At 34.2% G+C, this 22634-nt stretch overlaps 2 protein-coding genes across 2 annotated transcripts; both read right to left on the reverse strand.

The window, feature by feature from the left end:
- Positions 1–2777: 2777 nt before the first annotated feature.
- LOC120766503 lies at positions 2778–4630 on the reverse strand. The gene is made up of 7 exons (XM_040092060.1): positions 4605–4630; positions 3792–3865; positions 3640–3740; positions 3503–3570; positions 3224–3436; positions 3028–3161; positions 2778–2970 (listed from the first exon to the last, which is right to left on the reverse strand). The coding sequence occupies exons 5-7, from the start codon at positions 3434–3436 to the stop codon at positions 2958–2960; spliced, it is 360 nt and encodes a 119-aa protein (XP_039947994.1). The 5' UTR covers positions 3503–3570; positions 3640–3740; positions 3792–3865; positions 4605–4630; the 3' UTR covers positions 2778–2957.
- Positions 4631–13935: 9305 nt separating this feature from the next.
- Positions 13936–21499, reverse strand: LOC120780420 (GPI inositol-deacylase-like). Its single transcript, XM_040112700.1, has 9 exons — positions 21359–21499; positions 18383–18512; positions 18195–18317; positions 15847–16040; positions 15518–15698; positions 15315–15450; positions 14744–15012; positions 14419–14514; positions 13936–14331 (listed from the first exon to the last, which is right to left on the reverse strand). Exons 1-9 carry the CDS (start codon positions 21492–21494, stop codon positions 14154–14156), a joined length of 1443 nt encoding a protein of 480 aa, XP_039968634.1. The 5' UTR covers positions 21495–21499; the 3' UTR covers positions 13936–14153.
- Positions 21500–22634: the final 1135 nt, after the last annotated feature.

Consider the following 22634-nt stretch of genomic DNA (forward strand, 5'->3'; position numbering starts at 1 on the left):
CTTCATTGCATCAAATTCAGAATCAAGAAGATAATTTTTTGTTGAATATTTTTTCACCTTCTATTTGGTCAACTGAAAACGGAAACGGTTCATTACGTATGGCGAAAGCTTAAACGTTGAATCCGCAATAAGTAAAATCGGTACCTTTACACCTTCAATGAATTTGAAATGTCTTTCAAATAGCTCATTGTTCATGTGATAAGCCTTTAATGCCGAACATTCAAAAATAGAAGAATCGTTACATCTTCCAGGTAATCATATGTTTATATATGTAGGTGAACTTATAACGATAGCCTGCAGCAGCAAAGAGAATTGTTGAATACCATCCTTTAAAATTGAAATCATCTGAAACTTCACATTTTGAAGGTTTCACTTCAATGTGACATCCATCAATAGCTCCATAGTATTGAGGAAACACCAATTATTCAAAACCATTAACAATTTCTTCGATTTTAGCTTGTGTTGGTGGATACCCGTCCAACATTGTTTCTTGGAATACGGTACAAATTTCCCTACACACCTCAAGAACCATTTTTTTTACCTACTGTTGTTCTACCAATCCCAAATAACCTTGCCACTGTTCTATACTCTGCTATGAAGCTAATGAATAAAGCCCGATACCAATTCGCTTTTCCAATGAAATAGCAACGACCAACCAAATATTGAAACGTGGAACGATCGATTCGGAAAGTCTTTTTGAACTTATCGTTCTTAAAAGTAGGTGATTTGCCTACCCCCAGAAGCTTGATTTTTTCACCTATGAAAAATTTGGAGTTATATTCAAAAGTTTGCGAACATCTCGTATGACTTACACATGTCCAAAACCGTCTACATTTTCCATACATTTTTTAGGAATGCCAGGGTCATGTACCGCCTTATTTTATGGTGAGCTTTTAATGCAATTAAATTTAATTTAAAAAACTGGCTTCTTAGGTTGTTACTATGCTTAACTGCAACTACTGTGCACATCTAAGAATATATGTTAAGAGCCCATTAGTCACAATAAAACAGGGAATACCGAAAATTTCGAACGGGTACTACAAAATTATACCCACCATTGACTTAGACGATTACTAACGGATTATCAATGACATTAGGCCTATTGTTCGCTATCAAATCAGGAAAACAAGCACTCTATTTCCACAAGAGGAGTACCAAATCACACAAAATGAAAACCTTGAAATGGCTCCCGAGTAATCCTGATGCAACCGACAGTCGTGCCAAAAACGCAATCAAATCAATTCATTTCATCATAGACAACATTGTTGATCAATTCGAGAACACGCCAGAGTCAACTGATTTGATGCAACATGAACAATCTGTTCTTCGGCAATCACGAACGAGTAAAGGGTATGGCTAACTTCGGTTCAAATCGTATCATGTCAGTTCATAGCGTTGCGACGATTGCTTGAATCGAACGAATGTGTAATTACGGGTAAGTCACGAGTACAGCAAATTTTCTGCTGGATTGATTTGAATCATGTGTGGTAAAAAAAAATATTCATCAGTTTTGAACATGTGCGCATGTTACAAATTTTCGATGGGTAAAAAATGGAAATTCATATGTATTTGAAATAGAATAGAATTGCACGAGTAAATCAGGGTATAGGGGAAGATATACAAACCGAACACTGTCGAACATTTCATTCATTGAAATATGAGTATTGTGCTGAACACATAGAGAGCGACAGATTTCAAGCTACATCTCTCAAATACTAAAATACACACATTCTTATGGACACAGTTATTTAGACAGCTACACGACTACATGACAGCAGGCTCTCAGTTGTCGCTCTCGCTAATTTAAAAATATTTTTAAATTTGCTGACGACAGTAGAGAAGAGAGCAGAGAGGAGAGGATTCCACTCGTTAAATGCAAAATGTTTCAAAGCTCTAACAAACCTGACGTTATTTTACAAAGAGAAGCATAAAATAGCTCTGTTATATAATTTGTAATAAAAATTCATAATTTAAAACAAATAAATTTACCTATTTACATCATTTTTGCATAAAAAATTTCACTTTGAACACAATATTAAAATTTCATTGAAGTGAAAGGTATGGCAATAACGAAATTGTCTACATACAAAATGGACAGATCCCTGCAAGACGGGTAGCTGTTAGCAAACGTGTAAGCGACTTGTTATTGTTCACTTTTGCATTCGTTAAAATATTTGTTACTTTTGTTCAGAGAGTGGGAAAAAAATAACACATAGCTATTTGATGTTCAATGGTTATCTCGCTCTAACCAATGGCAAATATCGCATGCTGCCTTGTTCTAACAGAATACATGCATTTGGTAGCAAATCTCTTCACAGTATGTTACGGGTAACAAATTCTTTTGTTAGCGCCTAGCTTACCTATGTGTTATGGATAACAAAAAGTATTTGTTACCCGAATATCTGTTAGTGTTATTTTGGTTATCAGTTTGTTACCTATAACATATAAACATGTTAGTAGGAATAAGCAGTAACAAGATTATTTGTTACCCATTTGTTACTTCTAGCAAATTCAATTCTTTTAAATAAAATTCAGTTTTTTTTTATTATTTCGCTTTATTTAATAATAAAATCAAAATAATCAAATATTTACTTAAACTAATAATTTGCCTATTATTGTTACATTCGGCAGAAAAATAATACAAATTAAGTTTATTTCAGTATAAAAATTATAGTTCTAAAAATTCATATTTATAAAAGTAAAATTAGAAACTTCCACTTAAAACTAGTATGTACAACTTAGAACTAATATATACCACTTAAAACAAATATGTGCAACTTAAAACCAATTTGTATAACTTAAAACTAATATTTACAACTTAAAACTAATATATATAAGTAATAATAAGAAAACTTATATTAATTTTGCCTTAAGTTTATGTTTTTTTTTGCTTAAAACGATTGTCGCTTAAGGCCACAAATTTCCGGAGCTCCCCACAGATAGTGTTTTTATCCTTGTCAGGAAATATATCTAAAATGATAAATATATATCAGTAAAAAAAACCTACCAAAAACTAACCCTACGCACTTTAGCTTTAGTAGGGATCCCTTCTCCTTGCGCCCCTCTAAAGTGTAGTGGTACATTAGATCGTTAGAAAATATACCACGCAGTACGCCGTCCACACTGCCTTTTGCGTTCTTTGACTTCAATATTAGCCGCATCTGTAAAAAAAACACAGTAAATTATATTACAATCGCATAATATTTAAAAACGAAATATTTACCATAGCATCCGTGCTTTCCTTTTGTAAAAGTTTGTCTTCTACGAAGCGCACGTGCTCTTCCGATGACATAGGCAGCTTCGAAGCGAGCTCCAAGTAATGTTCGTCCTCCAAGTCACCGGTGATGCGGATAATTGAATGATGCGTCTTTGCCGCTATGACGCGGCATTCGCGCAATAATTTGCTTTGCGCCTGCACCTCGGCCTTTTCTGGCATCTAGAAAATTAAAATATAAAAATTAGCTTCTGTTTTAATTTGGTAATGTAATACTGCGTTACTTACTTTGTCTGTTAGGGACTTTTTAATGGCAGTGAGTCGGGTCTCAATGGCATCCAGCTTCTGGATTATATCTGAAAAACAAAAATGTATTTTTATAAAGCAAATATTAATACATTTACTCGTATATAATAATACATTACACCTGCATGGCCGCCAGAAGATGGTGACGGTACCACAATTTGTGATGGTTCTACTCGAGGAGCGCAAACTAGGTTGTAAGATATTTTTTTAAACACTTTATCTGTAAAAAAAATATTATTAAAAAATGAAAAATATTTATGTTCAATACAACCTCTATGGGGGCTCAACGGTTGTGAGCATTAAACTTCGGAATCCATTTCTTGCACGAGGTCATCGAAATTCATTCTATAAAAAATCATAAAAAAGGTGATGATTAATGATATTTTAAATTTAATTTAATTTTTAAAATCATGCTTCGGAGCAGAAATGCGTATATGTATATTCGAACTACATATGTTCACTTTTATTCATTATGAAACACTAATGTTTTTATTTTAAACAAATTTAGATATTCTGCATACGAACAGATATCTTAAACGAATAAGTGAACATTTTTAGTTATAGAGGAGGTTCTTCAGTTCAAGAGTATATATACTTATACTCGCGGGAATATTCGAGATATTTGCGTTTAAGGCTGAAAATTACCACTATTTGAAGAACGTATTTTTCGATTTAAAATTAATTTTACACTTATATTTCGCATTTTTATGTCCACTAACACTTCACTAATTCGTGTGAATTTTTCCTAATATTAATTTTTGTTCAATTATATTTATTTAAGATCAACTAAAGGATTGCAATATTGATCTGAAGGACCTCCTCTATCCGACCATACCCATTTTATTCCCGAAATCTTGGGACGGTATACTAAAGTCGACACAATATAATTGTAACCGCACAATTCGTTTAAATTTAGATTTTACATTTTTTACATTTACACATGTATGTACATACGTATGTGTATGTATATGTACATATGTATGTAGATATAACGCACAAATTACATATTTCACAAAAATGCACAAATTATAACATCTATTTGAATTAAATATGCACTATTTAACTTTAATAATTCAAAACTTACTCTCTTATTTGTTTGTTATACGCAATAGATTTGAATTTTCCAAATAGTCCAAATGATTTCTGTAATGTTAAAATTTTTAATTATACACACAACATTCAATTCACAATGCTTACCTTTTTCTCCTTCTTAATCTTTTTCCTTTTTTCTATAATATATAAAAGAAATTAATAATAAACATATAAGAAATTAATTATAGAATATCAAATTATCAATTAACGAACTTACCTCTTTAAAATCCAAAATAAACTGCACTTTTCGTTTTCTTCTTCTTGAAAAATTGGGTATTCGTCTTTCCTATTCTAGCAAGTTAACATTACAATATGTTTAGAATGTCGATAGTTTTTCTCTATCTTACTTACGTAATCTCCCATTCAATTGAAAATTCCAGAAAATGTAACAGTGTTAGTGAACAGCTGAAAATGTATCAATGTGTTTGTGCAATCTGTTACCTCCGTCTTTTGTGTATATGCGGGCCATTGTTATGTCATGTCGTGTGCATGTAGCAGCCTTCACGACGCCATTTACAGTTCACTGTCGTGCAATCCTGTCGTGTCGTTTTAGGGAAAATAAATCATACAAATTGACAGACAACATCACACCAAATCTTACCTGTTATATTTTAAAAAAATTTAACTGAAAAAGAGATTAAGTTAGATTTACAATATTCATCAACTTCACCTGACGAACGTCAAAAAATTAGATTACATTTCATCCAAATATATCATGTCAATAAGTTACAGTTTCTCAGCATTATTATATAACTCTTTATTTTTACACAAGGTTGATAATACCAAAAGAAGTTTCAATTTATTCCTCCAATAATAGATATTCAACCGATTGCCCTCAAATTACTTTATCAGCGAGACGCTGATACTTAAGAAGGGGGAGTTAGCTCTGTCAGCAATCACGTAGTTATTGCGAATGGAAGTGATAGAGAAAAAAGAAATAAGTAAATAAAAACTATAACCGAAAATTGTAAATTTCGCAATGTAAGCAAAAATATATTTAGTATTATCTTTAAGCCGTAGTAATGTAAGCAAAAATATGTTACCTATATGACAATATTGTATATTGTAGCTATATAAGCAAAATTATAATATAAAAAGCCGAATTCAATAAATCAATCGGGTTCAGCTGAATACGAAAATTCAAGTTGTCTTTACTTTTCATCAGCGACTGTGACCGGTAATTTGTATTGGTAATCGTAGACTCATTTACCAAATTTACGATCCTACTAGCAGTCAAGAGTACCCCAACAAGCCATGTAATTCAGTTAGTGCTAGAAATCACGAGCTTTTTTTTAAATATTATCTTATCCAATCCAATAAGGATCTGTTTTTTTTAAAGCCTAACAATAAGTTATAAAATCTTAAATCTATTTAAAAACTAGACAGGCTTAAGCAAGTGATTGAGCTGTGTTGGTGATACGTTGCTCTTTAGTACGCAGGCATATCTCTTCTTTTCATAGGAATACTAAGGTCTTTATGGATATTTTTGTTACGCATGTACCATGATGAACACGTAATTGTTCTTAGAATTTTCGATTGGAATCTTTCTATTATATCAAGATTAGTGAATGCCGTTTCACGTAAGTAAGGCGGACTGTTGATCATTACCAAAGTCTTGCCAAATGATCGCTATGTAATTGAAAACTTATCTCATGCCGAACGAACACAACGTCATTACACGACCGTATGATGCAGACGATATGGACGATGAAAATGACAACACCTCGGGCGAGGGCGCCACGATGGGTCAGGAAAGCCGACTGTAAGCGATGGCAACTCTGCTGCCCTAACAAATGACAGGCGAACGTGAAGAAGCCAATGACAGCACCGAAAGGCGACAGATAGTTAATTATGAATAAAGGGATGTCCAACTTATTCCAGTGTGAGAGCGCTTCAAAATTAGCGTTTTTTATAACATTTTCCATTATGGCCAGATTGGACAAAACAATAATTTTTGGGCATTTAAATTAAAACACCCAACATTTAGTACGAATAAGGGTAAAATTTAGAATAGCATCCCCGGATTTCGGGGATAAAATTGATATCACTGGAAAGGTGACGTTCTCCAGATCACGAAAATATACATATATAGCTTACTTATAGTTTTAAAGATATTTGCATTTAAAGTTGAAAAATTTACAACTTTTACATTAATGTTTGTTGTAAATAAAGCTTTATTTTAATTATTTTATTTTAGTTAAACTCTCTGCATCATCCGCTTCGCGCTTCAAAAAAACCATGGCAACCCTTTTCTTATTGTGCAAATTTACCCTCTACTGCGAACTGGAGCGCTTGAAGCAGGCGATCGACCAGAAGCGACCAGAATTGGCCCACAGGAAGGGAGGAGTGTTCCACCAGGATAACGCCAAACCACACACTTCGTTGAGGACTCATCAGAAGCTATGGGAGGTTTTATCGCATCCACCATATAGCCCGGATATAGCGCCAAATGATCACCACCTGTTTCTGCCCATGGCGAACGCCCTTGTTGGTGTAAAGTTGAACTCAAAAGAGGCTGTCCGAGTTCTTCGGAAATAAGGAGGGGGGCTTCTAAGAGGGGGGTATTCTGAAGTTGCCGTCTAAACGGAAACAGATTAACGAACGAAACGGTTCATATTTGAACTAAATCCGATTAGTGAAACACTTTTTATAAAGCATTGAATAAAGAGCAAAAAGGTGGAAAGGAGATATTTGACAACCTAATATATCATAACAACTTGTATATCGTCACCTGAAATGCAAAATAACGTAACAACATTTTAGGAAATTTACATTGGCGTGAATGAAACACGAAATAAAATGGAACATGAGTGAAAAAAAATTTCAATATTGATTAAAACTGGTTTATATCTGAGTGCAGAACTTGAAAATGTTGAACATATGTAATATTATGTATGCAATTTGAAGTAGTGAAGCGTAATCAATAAGACACTCAATTTCGAATTTTTTGATGATACGTTATTTTGCATTTCAGGTGACGATATGCAATATGCCCTTGTTACATACATACATTACTAATTTTTTAATTTGCGAAAATGAGTATTTATTTTTATTATTGTAATGAATTCTTACTTTGATATATACTTACATTCATATATACATATGTGCATTATTTGTATCATTCAGCCCTATCGCGCAATCCATCATATACTGTTTTTTCGGGAAAGATACGAAACTGCTAACATATAATTCGAACAATTCCAAACGTAAGTTCGAAATTCGTAGAGTGGCATTCACTGAATACTCTCGAAACGTTAAGTTTTTTATTTTCTCGGAATTTTTTTACTAACGGAGAGGTAAATTAAAAAAAATTAAGTTTTAATAGAATTCAAACCATAACTTATTTATTACGAGTAAAATAATCTTTTATGTGATTTCCGCAGGTCTAAAGTAATTACCACCAAGCAGCAATATGCACTAATGTTTGAGCTGTTACAGCAAAAACCTGAAATGGCGCAGGGTTTTATCAGGTGCCCTAGAGAAGAAGCAGCAGCTTTTTTGAAAAATATGAGCGCGAAACTGAATAGTATTGATCCGCCTATCAAAGTTATTTCCAGATAGAAGAAGGTAATATATTAAAGTTGTAGTTTTTATTGTTGTAACAGGATAATTTAAAGCTTGTTTGACTTATTTTTTATTAGGTAGGGCTAGATTGAAAGGCATTCATAAAAAGAAAATTGGTGGAGAATGAAAAGGAATACATAGTTAGCTACTGGTGTCAGCAAAAATAGACAACACCATTTGAATGAAATAGAGGAAGCTGAGTTAACACTAATTGCATTACAGACAAGTACCAATGGAATTGAGAACACAGTGAGCATGGGCTTCCCAGCCGAATTTGACAGTGACACCGAGGCCGACTTATCAATGCCATTAGCGACCTGCAGTCCAGCACTGCCAAGACGTACTCCTAGGCCACCCGATACATGTACAGCCGAATTAGGAAAAGACCAACTTTTACTTAAAAAAGAATACCAAAAAAATATATATACGACGACTAGGCAGAGCATTTGAAAAGCAAAACGACTTAAAAAAAAACCGAAGTGGAAGAAATTGGAAGGCACAAAATAGCTATGGAGAATTTGATATCTGCTAAGAATTCAATTAAGGGGGGAGCCTGATTTAGAAGCTTTTTTTTTGGGAAGAAAAAAAATAATTGATTAAAACGAAATTTCTAGGGTTTATAGTTATATATTTAAGCATCATTCACAAACTTTTTTGGATACGAAATCTTTGATATTCCGCCTTTAGGAAGCAATTGCTTGATGCATTTCGCATATGCATTTGTCGGAAAGCGGGCAGTATGCAGGTCGCAATTTCTATCGGAAACAAAAAATTCAAAGAGATTCATATTTTTTAAATAATTTATCTTCTAGTTAAACTAAAAAAATTCCAAAAAAGTGTAAAATTTTAGAAATTTTGTAAAAATTGAAAAAAGTGGTTTTTGACCAAAAAAATTTTACTTTATGTTGTTTAAAAATATGTTCAAACTTGACATTTCTTATTTTTTTTTTAGTTTAACTAGAAGATAATTTAATGCCAAAGATAATAAGCTTTGCCCCAGTTCCATACAACGTTAGGTTTTTTTTCTATCCTGCCCGCCAATTAAGAAAAATCGTAAAAATGAAAAACCGAGAAATCGCGCGTCAAAGTTTTCGCTTTCTGCCCAATCGCTCATATATCTGCTAGACGTTCGGTCACTATTTTCCTTCTAGCTTCGAAAATATTTCAAATTCTCATCTAAAACTTTGAGGACATATTCTTAGATTATTTTTAAAGAGATTTAAGCAAAACAAATCGATTTTATGAAGCTTCTAAATCTTAAATAGCAAATGTTGGAGATGAAAGGAAAAAAAATTACAAGCAATATCAAAAAATAATTAATTACAATCACAAAACTGTAAAAAATATTTTGTGTTAATATTCATTTAGGATATTATATTTGTGTAAGTGTTGCAAATATAGTTTCTTTGATCCGTGAAGCTGCATCATTATAAGATGATAAAAAATTTCATTATTTTCTGTAAAAATATTTGGATTTGAAATATTTTCTAAAATTTCATCATTTATGCGATAGTGAACAAACATTGTGTAATAGGGTGGGTCGATTCCGGACTTTTTTCGATTCGGGATTTCTAATAGTGCGAAAAAGTTGCCTTAGTACTTCCTGATTCCAATGCAACTTTTTGTTTTGAGATCGGATTGCATCTTCAACCCCAACTCCGGCCTTGAAATTTCGGAAATTCGCCTAAAATCGTGAAATACGCATCTCATGGCAAAATATATAGAACAAAAGTTATTTGTCACGGCATTTGCTACCGAAATGGTATATGTGATCATGGTCGTAGGACGAACCGTTTCCGAGATACGAGCGAAAATGCGGCACGCCACAGCGCAAAATGAAAATCGGCTTGCGGCCACACTTCTTGACGTTGATTTCGCCGAGTGCTATCACTCACATTCATTCACCTAGGCCAAAGGACACGTTCGGATAGGTCTCCACATAAATATTTTTTCATCAAGTTCCTTCACTTTTGTCGGTGATTTCGCCGAGTTCTATCACTTACATTCATTTCCCTGCGCCGTACGACACGTTCGGACTGGTCTCCACATAAATATTTTTTCTTCGAGTTCCTTCACTCTTGTCGTTGATTTCGCCGAGTGCTATCACTTATATTCTCTCAACAGAACACAGAACTCAAAATGTCTGTATCTAAATTTAAATTTAGACAGAAATGTCCCGTGTTTGGCATATATCCTTACAATCTCTCTGAGTCCCAGTTACCTACTTACCAGGATGTTCTTTTGTGTTATCAGTTTAAAAGATTTCGTATAGGGCGACTCCAAGGCGACAACTATGAACCTAGGAGTAAAGAGGTTACAGAAATAGTTGCAAAAAAGATTGAAAATACTTTCAAAAAGTCATCTATTCCGATAGTTTCACACACCAGAGTTGTACAAATGCTCACCACATACCATAAGAAATTTCTGACTCTTAAACAAATGTTTTTAAGGAAACCAATAGGTTTGAGCTCTAAAAGAGACGACTTTGTCTCTTCTGCCGGAAAATTATTTAACATCGCTGCTTGTAAATGCATTTATTTTTCTTCCTGCACTTGTCCAAATGAAAGGAAAGTTCCTATCAATGAACAACCATTTCTCTTGGACCAGAGAACCAGAAGAATTGGTCGCATTGGAAGTGTTGATATACCTGAAACAAAAAAGATTACAAAGAAAAATGTAGGTGCGTCGCACATGGATTCCTCCAAAAACGATGCTGATGATGAATTTTCTTTTCCATCCTCTAAAACCAAACAAAACACACTAGTATTAGAACACACTGCTTTAGCTGCCCAAAGATTTGGAGTAAGTGATGGAGCAGCGGCCTTGATTGTTTCATCTGCTTTTCTGGATGCCAAAAAAGCAGGTTTGATAACAGAGGATCAGGCTAGCTTTGTTACTGACAAATGCAAGATTAGTCGGGCAAAAAAAAGTGTTGGAGTTAAGCTCCAAAACACCGAAAGTATTGACTCTATATATGGGCTGTATTTTGACGGCCGCAAAGACTTACACAAGTCAGCGAAGGTGAAAAGTACTACCGCGACACTGTCAAAGAGGAACATATTTCTCTTATAGCGGAACCTGGTTGTCATTACTTTGGCCACGTCACCTCTCCTTCCGGGTCAGCTGAGGATGAGACGCAAGCTATATGGCAACATTTACAAGACAATTCAGTTGATGTGGAATATCAAGAAGTTGTCGGTGCTGATGGCACCAACACGAACACAGGTTGGAAAGATGGAATCATTCGGAAACTAGAAGAAAGAATAGGTAGGCCATTACAGCGGGTTGTTTGTCTTCTACATTTCAACGAACTTCCATTTCGTGCTCTTTTCGAACACATAGATGGTGTCTCAAAGAGTCCAAATACATTCTCTGGCGACATAGGTAAACTGCTCCCTGATTGTGAGAAGTTGCCTGTTGTCAAATTTGAAAGTTTTCCATCCTGCCAATTACCTTCTGAGGTTATTAATCCGACCCAACTTAGCACAGACCAAGCTTATCTCTATAAAATATCCGAAGCTGTTATTGGGAGGAACCCGAAGAGCAGCCACCTCCACGCGGTGGGTTCTGGGTGACCAATACAGGTTAGCTGAGAGCTGCAACAATTTTCACCTTGCGCTGTGGCGCGCCGCATTTTCGCTCGTATCTTGGGAACGATTCGTCCTACGGCCATGATCACATATTACATTTCGGTAGCAAATGACGTGACAAATAACTTTTGTTTTATACATTTTGCCATGAGATGCGTATTTCAGGCGCTAGGTAGACAATTTCACGATTTTAGGCGAATTTCCGAAATTTCAAGGCCGGAGTTGGGGTTGAAGATGCAATTCGATCTTCAAACAAAAATTTGCATTGGAATCAGGAAGTACTAAGGCAACTTTTCCGCACTATTAGAAATCCCGCATCGAAAAAAGTCCGGAATCGACCCTCCCTATTGTGTAACCCTGCCGCAACATTAACGATTTTCATGGCTCGTAGTGAAGCTCACGAGCATCCAGAAGACATCTAAATCAATTTTTAAAAACACCTATTGTTTTTTCTACAATATTTCTCGCTTTTGCATGTCTTTTATTATATTTTTCTTCTGGGCTTCCTGAGAGATGGGTACGGAATGGTGTAATTAACCATGGTTCTAGAGCATATCCAGCATTTATAGTACAAATATAAAAACTATTTTGATTTTTGGAAATTTGTGAGGCGTTTTCGGAATTTTTGTAAAATATATGTATGTATGCATAATACCCAAAAGCCAAGTACTTTGTCCGCCATCAAGGTACTTTTTCTCATAATAAATAATGAGCATTGTTGACATTCCATATGTGGGAGTCATGATTGCTGCCAGGATACTGAGCATTCACATAACGTATTTTCATATTATTGTCACATATTTGCAAAACATTTGTCATAAAATTATGACATTGATACTAAAGTATCCTTTGCGGTTATAATAGAGAAACTTATCTTTAGTTGGAGCAACGATTTTAATATGTGTCCCGTCTACACACAAAATCGCGCCTGGAAACAAGTATTTCTGAAAGAAGTCCCGTTTTGCTTGTCTTTTTTCAGCGAGGACATACGTAAAGGCCGCCCTATTTAAGCAAGTTTTCAATAAACCTGTTTTAGAATAATAATTTGAATAAAATTTAACTGTGAATTTCTGTGAATTCTTGAACCGTCCCTCAGTGATTTCCTCTCACGTTCTTCCTCAATCAACATATATACAAACGTTAGCGGATCCATATTTTGTTCGTAAATTCAATCTGAATATAAACGATTTCGGTTTTATTTATCAAAATTTAAATTTTTCCTTCTACCCAGCTGATTTGGAAATGTCAAAATTCAAATGGTGGTAGCAAATTATGCGTATTCGTAGCGGACATTCGTATTCGTAGCTTTGCTACGATCGATTGCGTGATAGGGTTGATTACCACTTAAGGAATATTTCATATTATTTATTTTAGTTATGCCGGGTCGTTGATGTTGAGAAATGTCGAGTTAGCACAATGGCTCAAAGTAAATTAATTAAATTATAGTTTTATATTGAAAAGAAGAATAAAAAATAATCTATACGGCAAACCGCACAGTACGGTACTTTTTACCCTTGGTAATTATCCTCTAAATACCTAATTAATTCGAGTATTTGGCCAAAAAAACACATGAATTGTCCCAACGTATTCCCGTGACCTGGCCCCCTGCGACCAAAAACTGAAGAGACCATGAAAGGATGACGTCAAGCCACGGGGAGCCAAACAAAATCACAAAAAAAATAATTTTTTATGTGCTTTGAGAATTGAAAAAACGCTGGAGGAAGTGTAATGTATCGAAGGGTGATTACTTTCAATGGGACATAATAGATATTCATGAATAAATAAACACTTTCTTAAGAAATACAAACTTTTGTTTTTTTATTGTTGAAGACTTAAAAAACACCAAAAATCAAGTACTCATGTAAATCACAAATATTTTTTTCTATATTAAGCTATAATTTCTCCAAATGTATGTATCTATATGTTTGCATTTTTGAAGAAAATATACATGTTTTGATATCACAAGAAAACCTAACGTCTCAATTTCTTTTCATTCACATATTATTGTTTAGTGGCTCTTGTACGAGTACATAAACAATTTGATCTAACTTACATATATGTGACAAGGAATGTTAAAATTTTGTTAACGAATGCTTTTAATCTAAAAATAATAGTCCTTTTCCGATATTATTTTGTATGGCAAAAAAAATAAATATTTTAAATAAAAAATGTTTGGGACATAAAAAGTCTTTAATGAACCATAAACATGCTTATTCCAATTTTTCACACACATTTTTTCAAGGAAATCGAGATAAGTCCTTTGTAAGTCTTAAAATTTAACCTCATCTTCATCTTCCCGACTAATCGTGCGTAAATTATTTTTCTCTTCATTTTCCCATTCCCAATAGGTTTCAACTTACTATTAATTTTTTCTCTTTTTACCATTTTCAAAGGATAAATTTCTTATAACACTGTCCCAGCAATTCCATCACTGTTATCAATACAAAAGTTCCAGCAATTAAATAGTTTAGTTTATACAATGCGTCCTGGCAGTAAATAATGCAAGCTCCAGCACCCATATATATGAGTAACGATGCCATCATGTAGCCAATTCGGAAAGAAAAGCTGAAAACAATAAATTTACGTTATGAATAATGTGTTTTATTATAGTTATTTTTATTTGCCGTATCAATAACTATATTGTTTGCTTACATTTTGTTAGGTGATTTTAATCGCCATAAAAGGCTCAAGGAAGATATGACTATTACAGTGGGAAGTAGAGATGGGTCTGTTCCGGGACTTACAATTCTATACAAATACAAATTAAGAAAAAATATGATCACATTAATATTTAACAAAATGATTATCAAAAATAAAAATATGAAACGTAAAAATTTTATTAGCATAGAAATAAGGCAAACGTAAGTATGCATGAGTTACATTTATCCCAAAACTCCTGATATACATATAATGGTTATAAGCACTTTTGATTACATGTATCTACTAAACTGAAAATATTAATAGTTTGGAATATCACCTGCGATCCTTCACCCAAGCAACGAAAGTCATACTGTTCAAACCAGTCATAATAGTAAGCAAGTTGAAAAGAGATAAGTGAAAAGAGAAATTATTCATTCCATCACAACGAATTAAACTCATAAGACTAGTTGTATCGCTTGATATGCCTGTTGTTGGTGTTGTATTTATTCCATTTTGTTTATCATAAAAGCTACGAACTTTTGCATGCAACGACACTGCTGTTTTTAGTAACCAATTCTCCAAGTAGTCGCTGTAAGCATTCGATATCTAAAATGAATATGTAATAAATTAATTTTTTTTTTAATATGATTATAATTAAGAGGTAAAATTAAAAACATGTATGAGAAATTATATAATATAATAATAATATATCACAAAATTTTTCTCTGGTGGTTCTTCGTCCCAATGGGTTTGATTCTTTATTTAAGAAATAAAAAATTTCGAACAATTTATGTATTTAATTATAGCATGTATGTTGCACACAATGCGCTTCCTTTATCTATATAACATTTTAGACAAACTTAAATACACAGAATATATAAAGAAACACTTCTACAATGCATGCGTACCAACAATAAATATAAGGCACATGTTATGATAAGTGCCACTGTTCCACATGTCCTTATTGCCAGCGAAATCAGGAATGCGGCAAATAAAATTGGGAATGTGTCTGCTATGGGTAAGAATACCGACCTCAGTAAAAACCTATAAACAATTTTTTTTTTAGAAACAACCAAAGTTAATATACTATATATATGTATATGTTATATACCAATTTATTAGTTTTGAAAGTCCATACGCATTTAGAATGATTGCAGTCCAAACTGAAAAAACAAGTAATATTGATAATACTATAGCGGTGCCGTGAATAATTACAGCCGGATAAATTGAAAGGCCTCGCCCACTTTCGTTATCATCATAGTGTGTTAAAAATTTGCTCAATACACGACAACCTGAAAAATAGATTAAAGGAATTACTAGTTTTTCGGAAAAATACAGATTATAACAAGAGAACTATAGCAAAATCTTATTGGTGTAAAAGTAAGATGTTCCTTGCACTGTTAGGTTTGTAGAAATAATAATTTGTTATTTTGCACTTACCGGTTATAAGATATAACGAAGCATATTGAAAATACCCATGATATGGTCGAATACCCTTAGTACTTGATTCATCATGGAATTTACTTATTTGATTCTTCAGGATAACTAATATAACAGCTGTCAGATGAGACGGCAACCAGTGCAAAAACTGTTGAGCTATTCTAGACATTGTGCCCACAATCGAAAATTTGTAACTGCAATATTGTAGTAAAAAATTTAAACAAAATAAAAAATAATTTATATGATATCTATTAAATTCATGCTGGGAGCTTTACGAATAATATAATGTATAATCGACATCGAACCACTTTTTTCGTAAGCAAAAAATGCAGAAAAGCGTTTTGAAACATAGCGTTCCGAATTATTAGATTTCTGTCAGCTGTTGTTGATGTATTCCGGAGTTTATCTATTTATTGAAAGTAAACAATAAGTAATAAATTCTATTTAAAACTGAACTAGCTAAAGGTTGTGATTGAGCCTTTTTGATAATACGTTGCTCTTTAGAAGGAATTTTTCTTTTCATACGGGGTTTATTACAGCATTGTAGCAAGTCATTTAAATTGGTTTGAATGATCCCGGAGTTTAAGTTCGTAGTTGTTTCCGCTGTCCTCCACTTCTTTTTTACCATACGAATACCAAGATTTTTGCGAATATTTTAATTTCAAATGTACAGGGTTTATCCGGAAAGTAATAGGACTGAGTCGATTATTGAACCAATGGTTACAATTTTTTAAAAACTTTCAAAATAGGTCCCTTCTGCGTCGACGCTGCGATGCCAGCGCGATTTCCAGGATTTCAAGGCGTCACGGGAGGCATTCTCCGGAATAGCCCTATGTCGTCTCAAAATGCTTGCCATTCATCGGCCCTCCAAAAAGGCTTGGTGCCACCTAAACACACCACTTCTTGCTAAAGCAACATCTGGGTACGCCTTCTTGATCATATCAAACGTCTCTGTCGCAGATTTACAGAGTTTCATATAGAATTTAATAGCGTACCTCTGCTCTAACGAACGCTGCATTTTCGGCTTGCACCACTCACAGAAACACCTCTACCGAATCCAGTCGGTGCGCGCACGCTCCAACGTACAGTCGCGGTGGAAGAAAATCAGTCCTATTAATTTCCGGACGAACCCTCTACCATGCTGAGCCCGTTATTGTTTTTTTTAATTTTTGACTAAAAACTCCAACTTTTGTCAATGTTAGTCGCACAGATCGTACTCCACAGTTCAATACCATGCATAGAAATCGGCTTTATTAACGCTTTGTATGGCTGAATAGTTTATAATATTTATTTAAAAGACAGTTTAAGTTTGCTGCTCTTATTATCATGTTAGTTATTTTGCTGAACATATATTTTTTCTTCATATGAGTATTCTGTGTGAGTGAATGTCAAGAATACAACGTTAATAGTATGCGCTACTAAGTAATTGGCTAACATATTTTGTGCAAGCAAATATAACATACTTAAACTTTTGTTAATTTACATATATTCGCCAATTGTCTAGCCATTCTCCTCAGAAGATAATTGTTCATCTAGTACCCTTGACGATGTAATAAGACATTTATTACGGCATACTAGGACCGTAACCTCCGCGAAAGCGGATGGCAACACATTATTTATTATCTGCTGCGTAAGATATGTATATATATATGTAGTTCATCCGATATGAAGTTAGCTACTTTAATAGTAATTTTTTTTATTTTTAAAATGTTTTTACAATGCAATTGATTTTAAATAAAAGATCTTTATGCCACACCTTATCGACTGAATCAGCTACATAAAGTTTTCATGGTAAAAAATACTTATTTTGCAAATTTATTTCTTAAATATGATTTTTTTTAGTGGAAAATAACAGTTTTCACTTGAAATGACCCCCAAAAATTTTGAAATAGAAAAAAAATTATAAGACAACGATGAGGGGAAGATTTTATTATAATTTGGCAAATTTTTCTTGTTTTTTTCGGATATGGTAAACACCGCAAAGTGTTTTTTTTCTCAAGACATTCTAGGGGAAGTTCTGTTACTCAATAATGTACAAAAGATCCGAATAAAATTACTCAATTCATAATAAGAAAAAAAAGTATTTTTTTACCTTAAAAACCTTAACCCCCCGCACAAATTGACTGAAGGCCAAAAATTGCTCAGAATCCAATATTCTAAGGATATCATTAAAATGGTTTATTTGCCCAAAAATCATATTTTAACCATTAACCACTTCCCGTATTCACCTGATAATATAAAGTGATTTTGCCGAAAAAATCATTTGTTCTGTTTTTTTAAGTCCTGTTTACTTTGGAACGCTCCTTGTATACAATAGTATTAGTATTACTCTTGGATATACTACGTACCTTATTTGATATCGACAAAGTGGATCCAAAAAAATTTCTAAAGAAATCGGATTCATTGATGAATTATAGCCAATTGGACTAGAAACCGGAACATTCACATAAAAGACTTCCGCTGAAGGATCTCTATTTAAAGTAAGATTTTGATTAGAATAAATACTAATTTATAATATTATGTAGCATTGAGATACCGAATAATTTGATATTTGTTAAATCCTGGCGCCCAGGGTATGCACATTTTAATGATAATTGAATTCAGATCCCCAATACAAGATAACGGTACAATTCTCAATTCAATAGTTGGAAAAGTTTCTTCAACACCTAAACAATTTTAATTAATTATTTTTATCTTTTAATTGCATGTTGGCAATGCTAGTATAAAATTAAAATTAATACTAAATGTACACGTGAATGTTAAACAAGCGTAATAATTTTTAAATTAATTTCAATATATTATATAAAGTTTTTTACTTTAAAATAACAGACGCATGAACTATAAATAAAATATACAGGGTTTGTCCGGAAAGTAAAAGGACTGAGTCGATTTAAAAAAATGTATTGAACCAATCGTTACCATTCCGGGGTGGCCACATCTGGGCTGTAGAGCGGCTTGGGATACCGGCCTTGCTTAGGTAGCTGTTCACAAGAAAGGCGGTGTGAGCCGGAGAGTTGTCGTGGTGCAACTTCCAATCGGCTGCGATGTCTTGTCGGAGCCGATTGACCCTTCGTTTGAGTATTTTGAAGGCTTCCACGTAAAACTTGGCGTTGACGGTTTGTCCAGGAGGAAAAAATTCATGGTGGACGATGCCTTTGATGTCAAAAAAGACAATTAGAATCGTTTTCACTTTGGATTTGCTCATTCTTCCGGTACTCATCAACCACCTCTTAAAAGGCCTGGTGCCACCGAAACACACCACTTCTAGCTAAAGCAACATCTAGCTAAGCCTGCTTGATCATATCAAACGTCTATGTCGCAGATTTACAGAGTTTCACACAGAATTTAATCGCAAACCTCTGCTCTAACGAACGCTGCATTGTCGGCTTACACCACTCACAGAAACATGTCGTGCGAAAATGTTTGTCCTGACTCTCTAGGTGTTCGGAGACAACTGATCAGCCGTTCGTTCGTTAGCTAGGAACGCCCCCTACCGAATCCTGCCGGTGCGAGCACGCTCTAAACTACAGTCGCAGCGGAATAAAACCAGTCCTATTACTTTCCAGACAAACTGTACATATTAATGTATAACTGTCCAAGAAGCTAGTTCTGACCATGACCTTTCAAACTTATACTTAAAAGAAAAGTAGATATACAAGCATAAATTATCAGTGTAGAGACCTGAGCCGATTTGGACCAGTCCGCCAGTATATTAGCGAACTATTCTGTGATATCGACATAGAATATTGCACAAATCCTTTTCTCCTCAATGGGCTGCTCATTTGTCGTAACCGACGATAACGGGGCACTATATAACATACTTGCCACACAACATGATTTGTAATTTAATATATGCTGGCCCAATACACGATTCAGTTGTCGTTTTAATTGTTAAAGTTCTTGTTATCGTTTTCGGCCATTCGTTTCTAAATTCATATTATTCAAGTATATCGGATATCTGACAAGGCCTAAATGAAGCTGGATTGTTCGCATAAACTTTAAACTTTACATATCCCCACACGAACCACACAATCTTGGTGGTCAATCGACCGGCCCAAAACGGTAAAATATCTGCTCACTGAAGTGTTCTCTCAATAAATCCATTTATTCATTGGATGTGTGGGAAGTGGTGCCGTCTTGTTAAACCAAATGCCGCCGAGATCACCAGTTTCAATTTCAGTCATCAAATAGTCGGTTTTCATGACGCGATAACAGGCGCCATTGACGGTTACGTTCTCACCGGCATCATTTCTGACAAACCACACCACAAACCGTTGTTTTTTTTTCAGAAAAAAAAATTTGGCTCGAAAACGTCGGATCTTCTTAGAACTTTTCAAGAGCGAAACGATGTCGCTTATGAAGGTCGAACACCTTACATAAGTCAGTCCGAGTTGCTGCGAACGGCGCCGAATCGATTCTCCACGGTCTTTGTGTACACTCTTAGCTACGGGTGCTATTTTTCTTCACTGCGTGCTGGACATGGTCTGCGCGATCGAATTTTATCCAATAATGAATGCTGGGTTTCAAGATGGGTGATGGTGTTGCGAAAATTAGGCTCAGTAGGCCGATTATGTTGACCACAAATTGAGCGACGCGCGCGGAACACGTTCTTTACAGAATAGAAATATATACATGCATAAATGTTAAACACCTTAATAAGCATAAAAACGCTATTTTACAAATTTTATTTACTTTATGCTAAACGTTTCCGTCTCGACATGGAGATGCAAATGAAATATCATTTCAAAAAATATCGAAATTTAATAATGATAACCCTTTCTTAAACCGTTGGCTTACACTTCAAATAATCACGCTCGTTTCCATCTCCCTCTCAGTTACTAATACCCGTTAAAGTGATGTGCAATTTTTTCCAGTGTGAGAACGTCTCAAAAAATCGTTTTTATAACATTTTTCATTATGGCCAGATCGGACAAAATAATTACTTTTGGACATTTAAATTAAAAGAACCAAAATTTATAAAGATTAAAAATTACTATATAGAGGTCGTTTCATATATGGAGAAACTATTTAACTATTTTTATGGTATGTTAATACAACTGACTTTTGGCCTTTCAATTTCCAATAAAAGGATTTAAGCTTGTTAGCTCTCAATCAATAACTGTTTTTAATCAATTTCCACTACAAAACGTTTCATCAAAGACATTTAAATTTCACAAATTTATTTAATTTTCACTGTTATATATTGTTTATTAGTGGTCTTGAACAATGTAACAAATCCATCTGTTTACATATTTTTTTGATAAGATTTTAATCTGGCCATCGCTCGTTTCCAATTGCTAAACGTCCAAACTTCCTGACCTCGACCAACTGTCAAAGTCCAGGAGGTTTTGGCGTTTAGTTATTGCTCTCTCACTTCTAACGACTGTTCGCATATTCGTTTCAAAATGGTAAATTCGAATTAATATTAGACACATGCCAATAATTCAAAATAACCATTCTCTTTTCGTTTAAAAAAGACAAGTAGTTAGAGTCTAAGATTTTCAGTACTTACCTTGAACTAAGAGTTTATAATATAGTGTTCCCTGTGAACTTTCATTTACTAAAATTGTTTTTTGAAAAGTAGACCAGCGTGGTAATTTAAAGACCATATTTCTCTCCGCGGGATTAAACATATCAACGTTATACATCTTCTGCAAATAAGATGAAAAATAATATAAATAACACTCGACTATATACTTATATACCGTGTTTTCCAATAGGGATGATATCATTTCTAAGTGTCGTTTCGGCTATTTTTAAAATGTCATGATCTGTAATGCTTTTTCATTGTATTCAATAATGCTCACAATTTCATCATGTAAAGATATACGCAAAAAAACGTTTACATATTGTTCAATTTTATTATAAAAATAATCGTTTTCCAATTTCAACTTTTCGTGCGCTTTTGCCAATTTATAGTCGTAATAATTCTCCACCTGCGCTCGCTATTCGTCGAATTACTGAAAGTTTCGAGCGTACATTTTCTTTACATAATGTTTAAGTGCCAATAAGACAAAGAACCGTTTGAAGTAATAAAAAAACATTGCCTCTGTTTAGGCTGTTTTTGAAAGAATTTTATAGTCTGTTCACAATAGACATATGAACAAAATAATAGATGTGCATTTAGACTGTTTTCTGCGCAACGGTGTTGAAATTGAGACTTTTTTTGATATCGTGTTTTTACGATGATGAAAAAGAAGAGTGTACCCTGCAAGACGGAGGTAACCGATTGCACAAACACATTGAAACATTTTCAGCTGTTCACTAACACTGTTACATTTTCTGGAATTTATCAATTGAATGGGAGAATACGTAAGGAATTAAAAGACAGCGGCTACGCTGGCTAGATCATGTTGTCCGGATGGACGAAAACACTCCAGCTCTGAAAGTATTCGACGCAGTACCCGCCGGGGGAAGCAGAGGAAGACCTCCACTCCGTTGGAAGGACCAAGTAGAGATGGACCTGACTTCGCTTGGAACATCCAATTGGCGCCACGTAGCGAAAAGAAGAAACGACTGGCGCGCTGTTGTTAACTCGGCTATAATCGCGTAAGCGGTGTCTACGCCAATGAAGAAGAAGAAGAAGAATAGGAGAGACGAATGCCCAATTTTTCAAGAAAAAGAAAACGAAAAGCGCAGTTTATTTTGGATTTTAAAGAGGTAAGTTCGTTATTTCATAATTTGATATTTTATATTCTTATATTATATGCTATTAATTTCTTTTATATAGAGTAAACGAAAAAGCTTAGGAAGGAGAAAAAGGTAAGCTTTTGGACCATTTGGATGGG

This window comes from Bactrocera tryoni, chromosome 1 (genome assembly GCF_016617805.1).
Source record: "Bactrocera tryoni isolate S06 chromosome 1, CSIRO_BtryS06_freeze2, whole genome shotgun sequence".
Classification (NCBI taxonomy): domain Eukaryota; kingdom Metazoa; phylum Arthropoda; class Insecta; order Diptera; family Tephritidae; genus Bactrocera; species Bactrocera tryoni.

Excerpts from the sequence above, each read along its gene's own strand:
- LOC120780420 (XM_040112700.1), bottom strand. The coding sequence starts at position 21,494 with ATGTATAACGTTGATATGTTTAATCCCGCGGAGAGAAATATGGTCTTT. Across the intron at positions 15,451-15,517 it reads CTTTCAAAACTAATAAATTG|GTTTTTACTGAGGTCGGTAT; the intron begins GTATATAACATA and ends AATTGTTTATAG. Across the intron at positions 15,013-15,314 it reads GTGCCTTATATTTATTGTTG|ATATCGAATGCTTACAGCGA; the intron begins GTACGCATGCAT and ends TATTCATTTTAG.
- LOC120766503 (XM_040092060.1), bottom strand. The coding sequence starts at position 3,436 with ATGCCAGAAAAGGCCGAGGTGCAGGCGCAAAGCAAATTATTGCGCGAA. Across the intron at positions 3,162-3,223 it reads AGGAAAGCACGGATGCTATG|ATGCGGCTAATATTGAAGTC; the intron begins GTAAATATTTCG and ends TTTTTTTTACAG.